The following is a 17,525-nucleotide window of genomic DNA, read 5'->3' on the forward strand; positions in this document are numbered from 1 at the left end:
TTACATACTGCAGACTTAGATTTGACAATAGATGGGAGTGACAGCAATCACAGCCAACTAACTTTATCCCAATCACCACAAGGTATAAAAAATCTTAGTGATGATGGTGATGATGATAATGATAGTAATGACGGGTGTATACTTATTTACATATATGATTTTCTTTCAGCTAACCAGCAACCAGTTGCTTTCTCTTTTGGATGAAACGAAGCCCAAAGATTCCAGCCTGCAAAAATTGTCTAAAAATACAGCCAGATGGCCGACCACTGGAGTTAATTCTGTCTCAACATACTGTATTACATGCATTATTCATTTTGATAACCGTGTAATAAGGACCTGAGACCTTCGTGCAAAACATACACACTTCTTAAAAAAAATGTTGATCTTTTATGAACAAACTATAACTCCAGAAAACTCTTTAATGGTCTTTCTAGTTTCATAATACAGTTTCTATTAGTATGTTGATAATGCCGATGCTGAGTGTTTTAAATATTTCCTCAGTTGCATCTTTTTTTTAAACAAAACCTCTATCGTCTTTTCAAAGTCAAAGCTCTCAAGCTCTCATTTCAATATAATATTTTTCCAATTTTGTATTCTTGTCTCAGCAATGGTGAAATCGAATTTGTAAATAAAATCACTGCCCTGACTCTATTCATCAGGCCAGAGCTATTCTCTTTCTGTGTGTGTTTTGTACAACATAAGGAAACAGTATAGCAAATACACTGTAAAAAAAGAATAGTTGAGAATATTTGAAATTTCAAGGCAACCGTCTGCATTAAGAATTTTATGTTTTGCCAATGATGTGCCCATGATAATCCAAACTATGATAATACTGTTATCTTTATTAAGAATTCTTAATTAAGTCAATTTTCAATTCCTCATTCTGCCAACATAGATTTCTCTTTTTGCTGAACAGTGGCATTCACAGTAGTACAAAAAGGAAATTGAGGTTATCACATTTTTTTTTTGGGGGGGGGGGGCTTTTTTCACCTTTATTTGGATAGGACAGTGTAGAGACAAGAAATGAGTAGGAGAGTGAGACAGGAAGGGATCAGGAAATGACCTTGGGTCAGAATCAAACCCAGGTCCCCAGATTCATGGTACTGCGCTTTATCCACCTGAGCCATAATGCCCCCATAGTTATCGCAATTTATCATTAAACTATACATGCCTTTTTTCATTGTTCTACACAATTACAAAACCTCAATATTGAAATAAAGTTTTTAAAAAAGTGTGAAGTTTATTGTACATTATTAAAGTTTTGTAATTGTGTAGAACAATGAAAAAAGGCATGTATAGTTTAATGATAAATTGCAATAACTATTGTGGCTCAGGTGGATAAGGCGCCATACCATAAATCTGGGGACCTGGGTTCAATTCTGACTGGAGGTCATTTCCTGATCCCTCCCTGTCTCTCTCTCTCTTGCTCATTTCCTGTCTCTACACTGTCCTATCCAAATAAAGGTGAAAAAAGCCCCAAAAAATATCTAAAAAAAAAAAAAAATTGTGATAACCTCAATTGCCTTTTTGTACAACTGTGAATGCCACTGTTCAGCAAAAAGAGAAATCTATGTTGGCAGAATGAGGAATTGAAATTTGACTTAATTAAGAATTCTTAATAAAGATAACAGTGTTATCATAGTTTGGATTATCATGGGCACATCGTTGGCAAAACATAAAATTCTTAATGCAGACGGTTGCCTTGAAATTTCAAGTATTCTCAACTATTCTTTTTTTACAGTGTATAACGGTAAAGAAATAAAACAAAAGAGGCTGGCTATGATATAAGAAAATTCTACAACCCAGAAACAGATGGGAGCTCCGCTTTTAGGCAGTGCCTAAATCTATATATGAAACATTTCATTATTTCTTGAAGCCATTTTTGGTCTACAGCATTTGTTTACATGTGCCTAAGACTTTTGCACAGTACTGTATATCCACACACACAAAACCAGTCAGAAGTTTGGACACCCCTACTCATTCCTACGTTTTTCTGTATTTGGACTATTTTCTACATTGTAGAACAATACTGAAGACATCAAAACTATGAAATAACATCTGGAACATATATGGAATTATGTGGTAAACAAACAAGTGTACAAAACAAAAATATGCTTCATATTTTAGAATTTTCAAAGTAGCCAGCGTTTCCCTTGATGGTGCTTTACACACTGTTGGCATTATCTTAACCAGCTTCATGAATGCTTTTCAATTAACAGGTGCCTCGTCAAAAGGTAATTAGTGCAGTTTATTGCCTTCTTAATGCGTTTAAGATCAAACAGTAAATAATAAAAATCCAGTAAATAGCCCTATTCCACAACTGTAGTGGTCCATATTATGTGAAGAAGCGCTCAGCGAAGTAAAGAGAAACGACAGCCATGTTTTGGCTTCCGTTTGTTTGCCTGTTCCCAACGTAACTCAAAAAGTAGTGAACAGATTTTGATTAAATTTTAAGGACAGGTGAGCCATGGGCCAAGGAGCAATTGATTAGATTTTGATGCAAATCCGGATGTGTATGTGGATCCAGGTTATTGTAATATGTGGCGTGGAGGAGATCAGTGCTCTATCTATCTATCTATCATGATGGCTTTATCTTTGGTGTGTTAGTAACTGTGTCAAAGTAAAAAATCAGACTCATTAAAACATTTGTTGTGGCATTATTCTATTCATGAAATATATTATGAAAGTGTGAAGACAACATTTTCAAAAATGAATCCCTGGAAGATCCTCATCTGAAGTCTGAGTGAAAATGAAATGATAAGCATTTGAAATGAATCTCAGTAAATTCTGCGCTCCTTTTCCTGATCAGGGCCTCATTATTGGACTCGGACTAATGGGGGCGGAGCAAAACAAACTCGCTTCCTCACCAAGCAACGCGGTGAAACAAAAAGCCTTCAGCAGCCAATCAGGTGGCGCTTTGGAATGTTTAATTTCAAAATCCTTCATTTGTTCAACGGCTGAGTTTCGGCATCCACGAGCGACTCTGCGATTCCTCCTGCTGCACCACTGCATTGATTCCCACGACACACCTGGATTGATTCAAGCACCACCTCGAGAATTAACTCCTGCATCGCCAGCGATGAACTTCTTGTTCGAAGACCTGCTGCTGCAGATGGAGGCGCTGCCACCGCGCGAATGGAGCGGACTGACCGAGCCCTGCGACGGTGAGTTAGCCGGTTTTCTCGCTTTCGGTCCGGCAGCAAGTGTTTTAAACACCGCGTTATTACAGAAAAGGGGGTTAAAATAACACTAAATAAACGGAAAGGCCATCAGGAATAGAGTTAACAGGGTTTTGATTAAAGCGACCTGTTCCTTATTGTTTGGCTAATCGGTTTACATCCATGATAATTAGCTTAAAGTTAGCGGCTAGTCAGAAAAGTTAGATCAAGTTGGCTAAGCTAGCTAGCTGTCAGCATGAACACATTTTGCTGTGTGAATATTATAACTACAACAGTTACAGACGATTTTATGATTGTTAGAAACAGACAGACGCGCTTAGAAATGTCGCCATTAAACGGGGACAGCTGCACTTTAGCGACAAAACTCCGCCATATTTATTGAGGCGATCTCGAGAGGATATCGCTCTTATATCAGAAGAACACGAGAGAAAACCACACAAAAGGCTTCAAATCGCCAAAATAAGTACAAAAACGTTTCTTCATGATTTTTTTTTATGTTAACATATGACCATAAAACACACACACAGGTTACTGTCGCTAAAGTGCAAACTATCCCAGAAATGGCAGTGTGAGCAGAAATGACCCATTCGGCTAATAGTTTAAGATGTATAATAATTTCTGTAACCTAACTTTAGTGTGTGTTCACCAGTTTGTTAGAAAAGTCCTATAGTTACTTAGTTTACTAAAAGTCAAATATTTACTCTGAAGAGGAATGTTAGCGAAGCTAAGGTTAGCAAGTCGGCTAGTTAGCAAAGTTAATGTCACTAAATTATTGTTTTCCAGGGTTCAGGGTTTTATTTGTCTCTTCGTTGGGCTGTAAAACAGTAAATAGACACTCTGGAAAATAAGGTTGAAAACAGATAAAATGCTTTCAATAAGATGAAATGTGTGCGAGTTTATTATTGAGTTGTTCATTGGTATGTTTCAGCAAACTGCTGTACAGCTAATAGGAAAGAAAACTGTGTGTGAGTGTAAATACGTTTGGTGTAAAGAACTGTGCTGGGTTTCCCAAAAGCGGGACATCCTAAAACGCTTAACGTGAAAAAGCTTAACGTAGCTTAATGTTCCATTAGGAGAGAGAGTGTTCATTATGATGCTCGCACTACCATTTAACGACGATCTTTGTGCTACGATGCTTTTGGGAAACTCGCCCCAGTTTGTTTAGACTGAGGATTTCCTGCTGTACAAAACAGAAGCTCTGTTATAAAAAGAGACGTTTCTGATTCATTTGACGAAGACAGTGAGGCACATCTGCACATCTCATCTCTCTTGTATACAGGAAGGATGTTTCCTGCCAGCGAGGAGAGACGTGAAGAGGATCAAGATCCCACACCTCATCAGGAAGAAGAGGATGATGATGATGGGTTTGAGGCATTTTTGAGGGCCCTACCCCCTTTAGAGACCCTGTCCCCTTTAGGGAACCCCTCTCCTTTGAGGGCCCTGTCTCCTTCCTTGAACCCCTCTCCTTTGAGATGCCCGCCCCCTTTATGGAACCCACCCTCCTGCTCTGCCCCCATCCCTCTTAGCAACCCACCCTCCTGTGATACCCTGGCCCCTTTTTGGAACCCACCTTCCTGCTCTGCCCCCATCCCTCTTGGCAACCTGCCCTCCCATGATACCCCGGCCCCTTTGTGTAACCCACCCTCCTGCTCTGCCCCCATCCCTCTTAGCATCCTTACCCCTCTGTGGAACCCAGCCCCCTGCTCTGCCCCCATCCCTGTTAGCAACCCGCCCTCCTGCGATACCCTGGCCCCTTTGAGGAACCCGCCCCCCTGCAGTATTTCAACCTCTTTGACGAACCCCACACCTGTTAGTATCCTGCCCCCCTGCAGTATCTTGACCCCTTTGCGGAACCTGACACCCTTCTGGAACCCAACTCCCATCTGGATCCCAGCCCCTTTGGTGACCCTGTTTCCTTCAGGGAACCCCACTATGGTCCCCGTAGGGTTTCTCCCCGTAGACTATATTCCTGTCCCTCACCAGGGGAAAAGGAGGAGGGATGAAGAAGAGGAAAACAAAAAAGCTCCTCCTCGTAGAAGGCAGCGTTGCTCATCTTGATGAGTCTGAGGTGGCTTTATCAGAGGCCCATCCCAGTTCCTCTGGGAATTCTTCTGGGTTTTTTTGAGTAGGCTTTTTTCCTTAACACAGCTTATATATCATTATCATCAAATGCATGGTAAGTATTTTTGTGTGGTGGTAAGTATTTAACCCCTAGGCTCCAGGATTTTTTTTTTTTTTTAAATGTGGTCAGTATTTCACCCCTTTTAAACATGAGGTGCAGTGCGGATCACCTTTATAACTTCTTATTTATTCTTTTATCTGATATTGTCGTGGTCTTTTTTTTTTCCCCCCATATATTTATGGTTTACTGGATAACATTGTTTTTAGTACTTTAAATTTATAGTGATCAAATTTATACATGATACGTTAAAAATATTTTATTTAATGTATTCAGATTAATAAGGTTAAGGAATAACACACGACAGACAAGTTTCCAAAATTATTCTATAAGCGTCACGCACGCCCCCCCACCGCCTTCCACGGTCTAGCGTGTGTTATTCCACTTGCACCACAGTGATTCGTCAACGATAGCAACATTTTAATTTATTAGTGACTTCTCGCACGTTTTATCATTGGGCTTCTGAAAGCATAAAAGAAACTGCGATGATAACCAAAACTCCGTCTATAAATGTTCAGTAATTTGGCAATTATTCGCCGAAGGCAAAGTAAATATCAGTAAATAAGTGAGACAAAGCCGAGGTTATTCATCAATTATTCGCTGATCCTGAAGTGGATAATTTAGTATAAATGCACAGGCGATTACTTAAAAGAAACTATTACATTTATTTCAAACTTGTGAAGCAGCATGCAAAAGTAATAAATGCGCGGTGCAGACTTGTCACGTATCTCGACTGAGTGACACAAAATACTTTGAAATGTCGTCTGTATGAGCCACCGCACTAATGAGTGTGTGAGCCTGCCATTCCAGTGCCGCGGCCGCTTCAGCACGTGCTCGCCCTTGGAGTTGCAGATGCAGGAAGGTGAGCACGTCAACGTGACTGTGCCCGCGTGTCCACCGCGCAACCCATACGAGGAACTGTGGTTGGACCACACCCAGACGCACAGTCCTGTACACGAGCACAACGAGGATGTCCGAGGAAACGTTAACGTCTCCAGCTGCCCGTCTGGCCTGCCATACCCCAGTGCGAGTTCTCCAAGTGCTGCCTTCCTCAGCGTTGAGATCAAGCTACCTCCACCCCCTGTGCCTCCAAAATCTGAAGCTGTGAGTAACTGTGTAGTTTTTTGTTTTCTCCCCCCTTCTCCTCAGTAAAATGAAGGCCATGTAACAGTAAATATCAAGGACAATAGACATGTCGTAATATCCTTTTATCATGGTTTATTATGAAAACCATTTCGTGTTTTTATTAGAAATATTTATAAAGGACAACCCTGTATCTCTGGAGTATAGTTACACACAAGTAAAGATTTTGTAGTGCCCGGTCTTTGTTTTGGCAAAATACACGACTGAGATTCATGATTTAAAGTGTCAGCATCACATCTGACTTTTATAGGCCGTTTAGGGGAAAATAACAGGTGCTTGGCAAATTATGGCTAAAGGATTAGTACCAACATGTAGTTAGTGTTGCAGGATGTTGGTTTAAGTCAAGAACAAAGGAAAACCATGAAGGGGCATGTAGTTTTTGGAAAATAATCAACGACGGGGTAACTGTTTTTCTTCAGCCACATGAATTTGCAAACATTATATTTTTATTTATTAAAGAATGACTGACATACATCATGTGTTTTATCTGTTTTAGGCTACGTTCACACTGCAGGCTGAAGTGACTCAAATCCGATCTTTTCGCCCATATGTGACCTGTATCCGATCTTTCATTGACAATATGAACGACACAGATCCGATTTTTTTCAAATCCGACCCAGGCCGTTTGGATATGTGGTCCTAATTCCGATCCCTATCCGCTCTTTTCATATGCGACTTCAGTCTGAACCGCCAGGTCGCATTCATCCGACTTACACGTCATCAACAAGCCACAAACGTCACTATTCTGCGCTGAAGTAGGCGGCGGGTCTCTCAAAAAAAAGTTACAACAACATGGCGCATAATCACGGGCGCAGATAGAGGGGGGGACTCGTCCCACCCAGATTTAAATTCACCTCGTTCGGTCCCCCCCACTTATAGGGAGGAAAAAACGTCTATGCTGTCTTTCTTTGTATAAGGCAAACCTCACGGAAAAATCAAAAGACTAATTACCATTCGGTTTATTGAGGTGCACAGCAGTGTATACATAGTTGCAACAACTCTCATAAAACAAAGACTGATATTCGGTTGGTTGAGCTGCGCAGACTGCACAGGTTGCGAGCTCGAGTTTGGTTGCTATGGTTACTAACAACAAGTTTGACAGGCATATCGGGGTTGGGGTTGGTTTGCTGGCAGCTTTGTCCCCCCCAGTTTTTTGTCCCTCCCAGTTCAAAAAAACGTATCTGCGCCCCTGCGCATGACATCAATGCGAGGGACGCTTCGGGCTGTGAAGGTTCTGAATCTTCTCAATGGAAGGACGCAGAGGTTAGGGAGCTGATTTCCATTTGGGGGGATACAGCTATTCAAGCTAGATTGGATGGGTCATACCGCAACCGGGCGGTTTTACTTCCGTAAACACTGGCCATGCTCACTGCGTGTGACGTCGTCGTATCCTGCAATGCGCATGCGGAACACTTTTAGGTCGCTTTTCGTTCATACTGAGGATCACATACAAGTCGCATATATTTGTTAATGTGAACGACCTCACAAAAAAATCGGATTTCACAAAAAAATCGGAATTGAGCATTAAGCCTTGCAGTGTGAACTTAGCGTTAGTCACTTTAACTGTTGTGGGACGTTCTGTTGTCGTTTTGTTATAATGGCCATAAACTATTGTTCTCTGACGAACCTCTCTCTCTGTTCAAGCTAATAAGACTCTCCTCATAGTCCGAAAACTTAAAGAAGGGATTTATCTCCAAGCACTGACACTGAATTATGTTTAATGTATTTAATAAATGATTTCTTACAGGAAATGGCATTCTTTGTTTTTAAATAAATTTTTTTTAAATAAACAAATATTTACAGGGACTCACCTGCTCTGTGCATCACAACTGTTGTCATGGTAGAGCAAGTCACACGCAACTCTCCAGCTTTTAGCTTTGGGGAAACAGTCAAATGAGCTGGTTTATGCCAACAAGTATGAACAAAAGGGAAAGATGTGGAGAAGTGGAATTAGAGAGCAGGATGATCTCGGCTCCCTGGCAGGTTAATGCACTGGGCTTTCCAACCTGGGACATTTCTCATTCAAGTCTACCTGACCCTCCACTCCCCTCCACTTTTCATCCCGGTTAGAAGGGACTTGCTCCTAATTCTCTGAATTTCTCGGTTCCAAAATTGAGTTACCGAAACCCACCAATGTCTTTTTTTTTAATTTCTGGGATTTACATGTTTCCAAGAATTAAATCACCCATAGAAAAGAGCAGACTTGGAGGATCATAAACTATGACCTCGACAGTTTTATCAACGTGGATTCAAGTAAGCACGTATGCGTTCAGTGGACACAGAGGTTTAGCTAAAAGATTTTTTTTTTTTTAGTGTGGCCAACAAAAATCATACATTTAAAGCTATTCAGCCTTTCGATTTCATAAAGTCGGTGAAATTTAGTTCCCTCTGAAATTTGGTCATTGTGATGCATGTTTATTTCTGTAATATCTCACAAAAAATAAAACAGGCCATTCAGTGTCTGGGAAGTTATTTAATTTGAGGGGATTCCCGAGCAAATAATATACGTGAAATCACTCGCTTTGCGCAGTCAAACAGACGGAGGAAGTCTGTGTGCGCATGTGCAGGTTTACCACCACCTTTTTTTGGGGGGGGTTACAGCAGTTGGTATCCAGTGTTGCATTACTGCCATCTACAGCTTTACCTTGACCGTGCAGTGACGGTTCCATCATTCTGTCGCTAAATGAACAGCTGATCACACCGAGGTGCTCGCTGACCGCCGATATCTATTCGTTTGGTCCTGCGTTTCCTTTCCTTTGCAACATAATGTCTTTTCTCGCTTTCCGTTACTGTAGTCGGTCCTTCACGTTTCATTCGCATCCTCCATTTTTTTTTTTTTTCCTCTGGTTTCAAATTTGTATCCCACAATGCCTTGCGCGAAGGGGGAAAGCCCACCATGTGATGCATGACGTAGTATCTTGAATTGGGTCATGATGAAGCAGCAAAAAACAGTGGAGAATTTAGGGCCATGTGGCCTAAATTCATTAATTGTTCTATTAAAATAATATATAGCTTTAGGCACTGCCTAAAAGCGGCGCTTCCGTCTGTTTCTGGGTTGTAGAATTTTCTTATCATAAGCCAGCCTCTCTTGTTTTTATTTCTTTACCGTCATATTTGCTATACTGTTTCCTTATGTTGTACAAAACACACACAGAAAGAGAATAGCTCTGGCCTGATGAGTAGAGTCAGGGCAGTGATTTTTATTTACAAATTTGATTTCACCATTGCTGAGACAAGAATACAAAAAAAAAACATATTGGAAAAATATCATATTGAAAACAAAATATAATCCAATGAATACGCTGCCCAGTACGAAAACCCGGGATAAAAACCCAATGGGATTAAAAACTCCCGCCAACGTACTCCTCGTTCGAATGCAGCGCATGTAGCTCTGAGGATTAGAGCTTTGACTTTGAAAAGACGATAGAGGTTTTGTTTAAAAAAAGATGGAATTGAGGAAATATTTAAAACACTCAGCATCGGCATTATCAACGTACTAATATTAAGAAACTGTTATGAAACTAGAAAGACCATTTAAAGAGTTTTCTAGAGTTATACTTTGTTCATAAAAGATCAACATATTTTTTAAGAAGTGTGTACGTTTTGCACGAAGGTCTCAGGTCCTTATTACACGGTTATCAAAATGAATAATGCATGTAATACAGTATGTTGAGACAGCATTAACTCCAGTGATCGGCCATCTGGCTGTATTTTAGACAATTTCTGCAGGCTGGAATCTTTGGGCTTCGTTTCATCCAAAAGAGAAAGTAACTGGTTGCTGGTTAGCTGAAAGAAAATCATATATGTAAATAAGCATACACCCATCATTCCCATCACCAACCTTTTTTGATACCTTGTGGTGATTGGGATAAAGTTAGTTGGCTGTGATTGCCGCCACTCCCATCTATTGTCAAAGCCAAGTCTGCCGTATGTAATTGATTGCCTTTTCAGGTCACTAAGTAACTGTGTATTAGGTAATGTACACAAAAAATAATTGCCACTACAATATATTCTTCGTTACCACGTAATCAAAAAGAAAATGAAATAACTAACTTTATTGATGTATTCATCATCGCCTTCATAATTATCACCATTGTTATGTAAATCATCACTGTAATAATCATAAACATCAGGTCATAATCGGAAACATCAACATTATCATCACCATCAGTATCCCTATCCTCATCAACATCATGCATCACTGTCTTAAACCATTACCATCATCAAAATCTTTTTTTTTTTTTTACACCTTCGTCAGGCAACAACAGCGGCAAGTTACTCACTACTATACTGTCCCGACTATTCTCCGCTACTTTTTCCTGCTTCACCGTGAACCAATTCAAGATACGTCATGCATCGCGTGGTGGGCTTTCCCCGTTCACGCAAGGCACTGTGGGATACAAATTTAAAATAGGAGAGAAAAATGTAGGATGTGAACGACAGGAACGGAAAGCGAGAAGAAAAGATGTTGTGAGGAAAGGAAACGCAGGACTAAACTAATAAATATTGGCAGTCAGCGAGCACCTCGGTGTGATCAGCTGTTCATTTTGCGACAAGATGATGTAACGGTCAGTGCAGGATCACTGCGCATGCGCACACGGACTTCCTCTGTCTGCTTGACTGCGCGACACCAGTGATTTTCATATGCATTATTTGCTCGGAAATCCCCTCAAATTAAATAACTTCCCAGCCACAGAATGGCCTGATAGTTTGTGAGTTATTACAGAAATAAACATATTACAATGACCAAATTTCAGAGAGAACTAAATTCACCGATTTTTATGAAATGGAAAGGCCGTCTCTCTTTAAGGTTGATTCGAATGGCTATCGCTTCCACATGACGGCTCCTGTAACCTTGTTCTCCTCTGTACCAGGCTCAGTGGGTTCTTTGAAAAGTCTGATCAAGAGGTGGACCAGTCGCTACCCTGATGCTAAAACTGACCCCATGAACGTGTGGGATGACATCATTACATCCCGGTGAGCCATCTGAGCTTTGCATGCATGTTTTATACCATGGCTATAGATTTATCTCTTGATAAATGATAAGGTCTGTACAAAAAGTTAATGGAATGTGCAGTTCAGGTAACAACCTTGCCTTCATGTAGGCGTTTGTGTGTTATCTGATGTGCATCCTCTCATGTCCCAGGTGTTTTTTTCTGGATAAGATCTGGGAGAAGCTGTGCTCGTCTCCTGCTAACAGTATGGAGGTGGATGGAGCTGAGCAGGACAGTACAGCAGAAGAGTTGGGAGCACTGGTGAAGGACTGCAAGTTTAATATGAAACTGAACATGGCAGATAGCGCCTGGAAACAGGTACTTCCTAATCATGAAATCATTCAGCACGTTAGCAAATCCTTGCAAGCGTATTTATACCGGACGCCCCTGGTGTCAGTGTGACACTGTAAGGAATTTTCCTGGTGTACATTACGGCCTGACAAGATCTCACTTTACACGTGCATGTTTTCATCTATATGTAGTAAAACTAGAAAAGCCGAAAACAATATTTCCACCAAAACTGATCATGTGGACCATAGAATATTGAATTTAATGGATCTCTACAGATATTTTGCTTTTTTTTTTTATCCCTCGTATGATTGTCCCACCAGAACAACTTCTCCGTGGCAGCAAAGCTGTTGAAAGAACTTCACAGGGAGGCGAAGGCTGAGAAAGGTTGGCTACAGCGCTGGGTGCACAGCTTCAGCCGTTTCAGCCAGCGGAGGAGCCAGAGCCAGGGGCCCGCTGAGCAGATCCGCTCCCTGCTCAAGACTGTCCCACTGCTTGGTAGAAGCTGTTCTTTTCATTTCTGCAGTCCAGAAATATATTTAAAATAGTGAATGACAAAGCCAGCTCTTAATTCTGATTTATGTATCCGTGTTGCCTAGAGGAGTTTGAGGAGCAGAGTGAAGCTTCCACTAGCAAGGTGTTCAGAGACCAGAGGATCCTACTGGGCACCACCTTTGACCTTTTGGCCAGCGCTGTGCACCGCAGTCCCTCTGCTCTGGAGATCGTCGGAGAAGAGAGAGCACAGAGTTCTAGAACTTTCCAGGGCACCTTCCAGTGATCAGGTAGCTTTTGATGTTATGTTTTGCTGAAATGACTTAAAATGTGAATCTTTTGCATTTGAGGTTTTCCCTGCATGAATAGATCGGTACATTCGTGTGCAAAAAATGTGTGCACAGGAGCATGGTCATGCTGGAACAGATTTGGGTACCTTAGTTGCGAGAGGCGGGGTGCGTCCTGGGAAGGTCGCCAATCTATCACAGGGTTAACACCGAGACAAATAACTGTTCACGCCCACAATCACACCTGTGGCCTGGGTTTCATGTGACGTCATATCCGCCTCATTAGTTATTCAGAACTTTAGCTGGTGGTCTACCAAAGCTCAGTTGACAGAGTTTGTACGGAGAAGGTGCATTGCTCGCGTGAAAAATGCCTTATGCTTGCTTTTGTTTTAGGTTGTTCGAATTGATCAAACCGTGAAATTGATCAAAGTTTCTTCAGGGTTCCCCGTGAACTAATAAAAAAGGGTGAACGAACACAGGATTTCACAAAGATGTCGAGAAAGGTGGCTTTTGAACCTCTCACTGAAATCGAAGGGAGCCGAGTCGAAGCATGCTCGAGTTTGCAGTGATCGCTTAGTGAAATGTTTGTATCTCCCTCTCAGCTGTCCTTAGTGTTTTCCAAGTACTTTTCTTGCTATGTGTCGTTATTTGACCTTTTTTATATGTATATGTGTATGTGTGTCACGAAGCGCCAAAGTCCCCAGCTGTTTCTTTGTTTACTCCTCACAAAGCCCATATGCATGAAGGTCATGATAAAATTCTTCCCCAGCCATACAGTTACAATGCACCATGATCACTTCTCTGTCCTGTTTAACTAAGATCCAGGTCTTTAAAGGGGTTTCTGATGATCTTTGTGAATGATTTACCTGAGAGATGAGAGCCAACACGAGTGAGAATCAAGCCAATCTGGGTTTTCCATGTGGAATAAGGAAGTTGGTTCATCTGTAAGAAAATCAAACACTTTCATGAAGACGCTAACTCGAATGCGAGCAGAAAAGATAAAATGAGATTCTTAAGCAAACTCTTCCATACTCCCTTCTGAATTTATTTAGAAATACAATCACAAATTTCTCTGGAGTTTTCAGGCTTGGCGCCTCTCGTCGTATTCTCTTTAACCGCTCATTTCTTCATTGTTGTTTGTTGAAGGATTTGCTTCTCTTTGTAAATATTTTTCTTGATGGCAGGGAGACGGAAAAACCTTTGCCAGTCATGGTTTATACCAGCTGGCTCTGATTTATCCACTGGTACTCATCTTTGGCATATTTTGACAGGGTGCGCTTGATGCGAGAATGAGGCGATTAAGCAACGTTTCTTTTCGCTCTGCTATACGTGTGACTGGAGGTGAAGGTTATGACTTCTGTTCGCCGTCGGAAACGTCTCATCATGTGAGGAAACGATGAAAGGGAACATCCGATCCTGGTGAAGGGAGGAGAGGACGTGTGTCAAGAGCAGCATATCAAGCAGCTCTTTGGTGTCATGAACATCATTCTCAGTCAGGACACAGCGTGCTCACAACGCAGCCTGATGCTCCGTACCTACCAGGTTGTTCCAATAACCAGCAGGTACAGGATCGGTTTCTGGCAAAGAATCTGGTGTTTGAGATTTGGGCAGTCCTCTTTTGTAGTCTGCTGGATGGTTGTCTGCTCACATCAGTCCACTGGTAAAATCTTGGGGTTTTTTTGTCTGCAGAATTGGGCTGATCGAGTGGATGGAAAATACCTGCACGCTGAAAGACTTCCCGGCCAGCAAAACGACTGATAAAGAGCAGAAAAACATAACGGTGTACGCTCTCTTTATGACTTTGACTGACTGTAAACGGCGTTCATTAGTGCTGCATTTAGTTTAATTAATATACAACCCTGATTCCAAAAAAGTTGGGACAAAGTACAAATTGTAAATAAAAATGGAATGGAATGATGTGGAAATTTCAAAATTCCATATTTTATTCAGAATAGAACATAGATGACATATCAAATGTTTAAACTGAGAAAATGTATCATTTAAAGAGAAAAATTAGGTGATTTTTAAATTTCATGACAACAACACATCTCAAAAAAGTTGGGACAAGGCCATGTTTCCCACTGTGAGACATCCCCTTTTCTCTTTACAACAGTCTGTAAACGTCTGGGGACTGAGGAGACAAGTTGCTCAAGTTTAGGGATAGGAATGTTAACCCATTCTTGTCTAATGTAGGATTCTAGTTGCTCAACTGTCTTAGGTCTTTTTTGTCGTATCTTCCGTTTTATGATGCGCCAAATGTTTTCTATGGGTGAAAGATCTGGACTGCAGGCTGGCCAGTTCAGTACCCGGACCCTTCTTCTACGCAGCCATGATGCTGTAATTGATGCAGTATGTGGTTTGGCATTGTCATGTTGGAAAATGCAAGGTCTTCCCTGAAGGAGACGTCGTCTGGATTAGGGATGTTAACCGATGACCGTTTGACCGGTGGTTGACTGAATCAACGTCAACTGGTTAATTTTTTTTTTGGTTGTCGGTAAAAAAAAAAAAATCAATCGTTTTGAAGCTGCCGATTTTGGAGCGGAGAACCTGGAATTCTGTGTTTGTAAACGCTTGGGGCATGCCATGCGGTGTAAGGACAACAGCTGACAAATCAGAAACACCCATTCAGTTATGTCCCGCCCTCCCACCCCAGTTAAAGACAGCTGACAAATCAGAAACACCCATTCAGTCATGTCCCGCTCCAGTTGAAAACAGCTGCCACTCGGCAAGAGAAAAGTGTAGACCCAGGCTTTTCAGCTTACAAATAACTATTCTGTTTTTTTTTTAAATTATTATTAGAAGGCACATGGAGTTTAGTCCTGCCTTGGCCAGTGCATTCTGAAAGTATGTTTCGGTCTGTAGCCAACACTGCATGTTATTGCAGATCATATCTCTCCACACAAACTAAAGGCGCAGATGCCGACTTTTTCACGGCTTTTTCATGGACTGTAACGGCATTTGCTTATGTAGTAATTTTAATACAGAATTTACTCTGATGAAATTATTCAGACACTCCAACGCCCCCAAAAAAAATCGGATCTGCACGAGCCGTGAAAAAGGCGCACCGTTTGCATCCCTGTTTAAGCTCATAGGTTAACCGACTTTAACCGGCTAATGAGGCTCGGTGGTTGGTCAAGATTTTTTTTTTTAGCTTTCGCCATCCCTAGTCTGGATGGGAGCATATGTTGCTCTAGAACCTGGATGTACCTTTCAGCATTGATGGTGTCTTTCCAGATGTGTAAGCTGCCCATGCCACACGCACTAATGCAACCCCATACCATCAGAGATGCAGGCTTCTGAACTGAGCGCTGATAACAACTTGGGTCGTCCTTCTCCTCTTTAGTCCGAATGACACGGCGTCCCTGATTTCCATAAAGAACTTCAAATTTTGATTCGTCTGACCACAGAACAGTTTTCACTTTGCCACAGTCCATTTTAAATGAGCCTTGGCCCAGAGAAGACGTCTGCGCTTCTGGATCATGTTTAGATACGGCTTCTTCTTTGAACTATAGAGTTTTAGCTGGCAACGGCGGATGGCACAGTGAATTGTGTTCACAGATAATGTTCTCTGGAAATATTCCTGAGCCCATTTTGTGATTTTCAATACAGAAGCGTGCCTGTATGTGATGCAGTGCCGTCTAAGGGCCCGAAGATCACGGGCACCCAGTATGGTTTTCCGGCCTTGACCCTTACGCACAGAGATTCTTCCAGATTCTCTGAATCTTTTAATGATATTATGCACTGTAGATGATGATATGTTCAAACTCTTTGCAATTTTACACTGTCGAACTCCTTTCTGATATTGCTCCACTATTTGTCGGCGCAGAATTAGGGGGATTGGTGATCCTCTTCCCATCTTTACTTCTGAGAGCCGCTGCCACTCCAAGATGCTCTTTTTATACCCAGTCATGTTAATGACCTATTGCCAATTGACCTAATGAGTTGCAATTTGGTCCTCCAGCTGTTCCTTTTTTGTACCTTTAACTTTTCCAGCCTCTTATTGCCCCTGTCCCAACTTTTTTGAGGTGTTGCTGTCATGAAATTTCAAATGAGCCAATATTTGGCATGAAATTTCAAAATGTCTCACTTTTGACATTTGATATGTTGTCTATGTTCTATTGTGAATACAATATCAGTTTTTGAGATTTGTAAATTATTGCATTCCGTTTTTATTTACAATTTGTACTTTGTCCCAACTTTTTTGGAATCGGGGTTGTACATTGATATAATTGCTACTAATCCTCCAGCTCACTTTATTTCATGTTTCTGTGGCCTTACTTGTTCATCTACACACACACACACACACACACACACACACACACACACACACACATTACTGTGATGTCATTTTACTACAGGAAGGCCAGTCGCACAGACACGGTAAATAACTGACCCTCAGAAATGCTTTTGTCTTTACATTGGACTCATTTTATATCACTACGATCCGTTGTATTTAACACTCCAACAACTGATGATCAACTAATTGGTCTGAATTTTAGTTTTATGCTTGTGAATGTCCAATACATGTTTCATTTCAGGGAATAAAAATGTGAGTTAATGAATGGTGAAAATGCCAACAGTTGTCCTAAATTGTCCTTAGTTCATCTCTGATTACCAAACTTTCCAGGTTCAGATGTTTCTTTCATGTTTCTCAAATTGTTCTCCTTAGACCTTTGCAGTAAAGCAGCTTAAGAGAGGAGGCACCTGGACAGAGAGCGTTGATACCAAAGAGATCAACTGGTACCCGCTCCAAAAGATCGACTTTGCTCGCACGAAGCTAGAGGGAGCCAACCCCTCGGTTATAATGAGGTAGGCCAGATGCCATGACAGCACTTTCTCTAGGCACTTAGGATAGTGTTTCAGTAAACTGAATTTAGCTGTTTACCTTTTGTATGCAAAAGTAATTAGTTGAAATCACAGCATCAGATACTTCACATCCCAGACTTCTACTACAACTGAACTT

General features: G+C 41.3%; 1 protein-coding gene across 1 annotated transcript; it reads left to right on the forward strand.

The window, feature by feature from the left end:
• The first annotated feature begins 6,426 nt into the window (after nucleotides 1–6,426).
• Nucleotides 6,427–12,561, forward strand: LOC132884990 (DNA-dependent protein kinase catalytic subunit-like). Its single transcript, XM_060919169.1, has 5 exons — nucleotides 6,427–6,462; nucleotides 11,376–11,478; nucleotides 11,648–11,813; nucleotides 12,107–12,281; nucleotides 12,383–12,561. Exons 2-5 carry the CDS (start codon nucleotides 11,447–11,449, stop codon nucleotides 12,559–12,561), a joined length of 552 nt encoding a protein of 183 aa, XP_060775152.1. The 5' UTR covers nucleotides 6,427–6,462; nucleotides 11,376–11,446.
• Nucleotides 12,562–17,525: the final 4,964 nt, after the last annotated feature.

The sequence above is a fragment of the Neoarius graeffei genome, chromosome 1 (genome assembly GCF_027579695.1).
Source record: "Neoarius graeffei isolate fNeoGra1 chromosome 1, fNeoGra1.pri, whole genome shotgun sequence".
Taxonomy (NCBI): domain Eukaryota; kingdom Metazoa; phylum Chordata; class Actinopteri; order Siluriformes; family Ariidae; genus Neoarius; species Neoarius graeffei.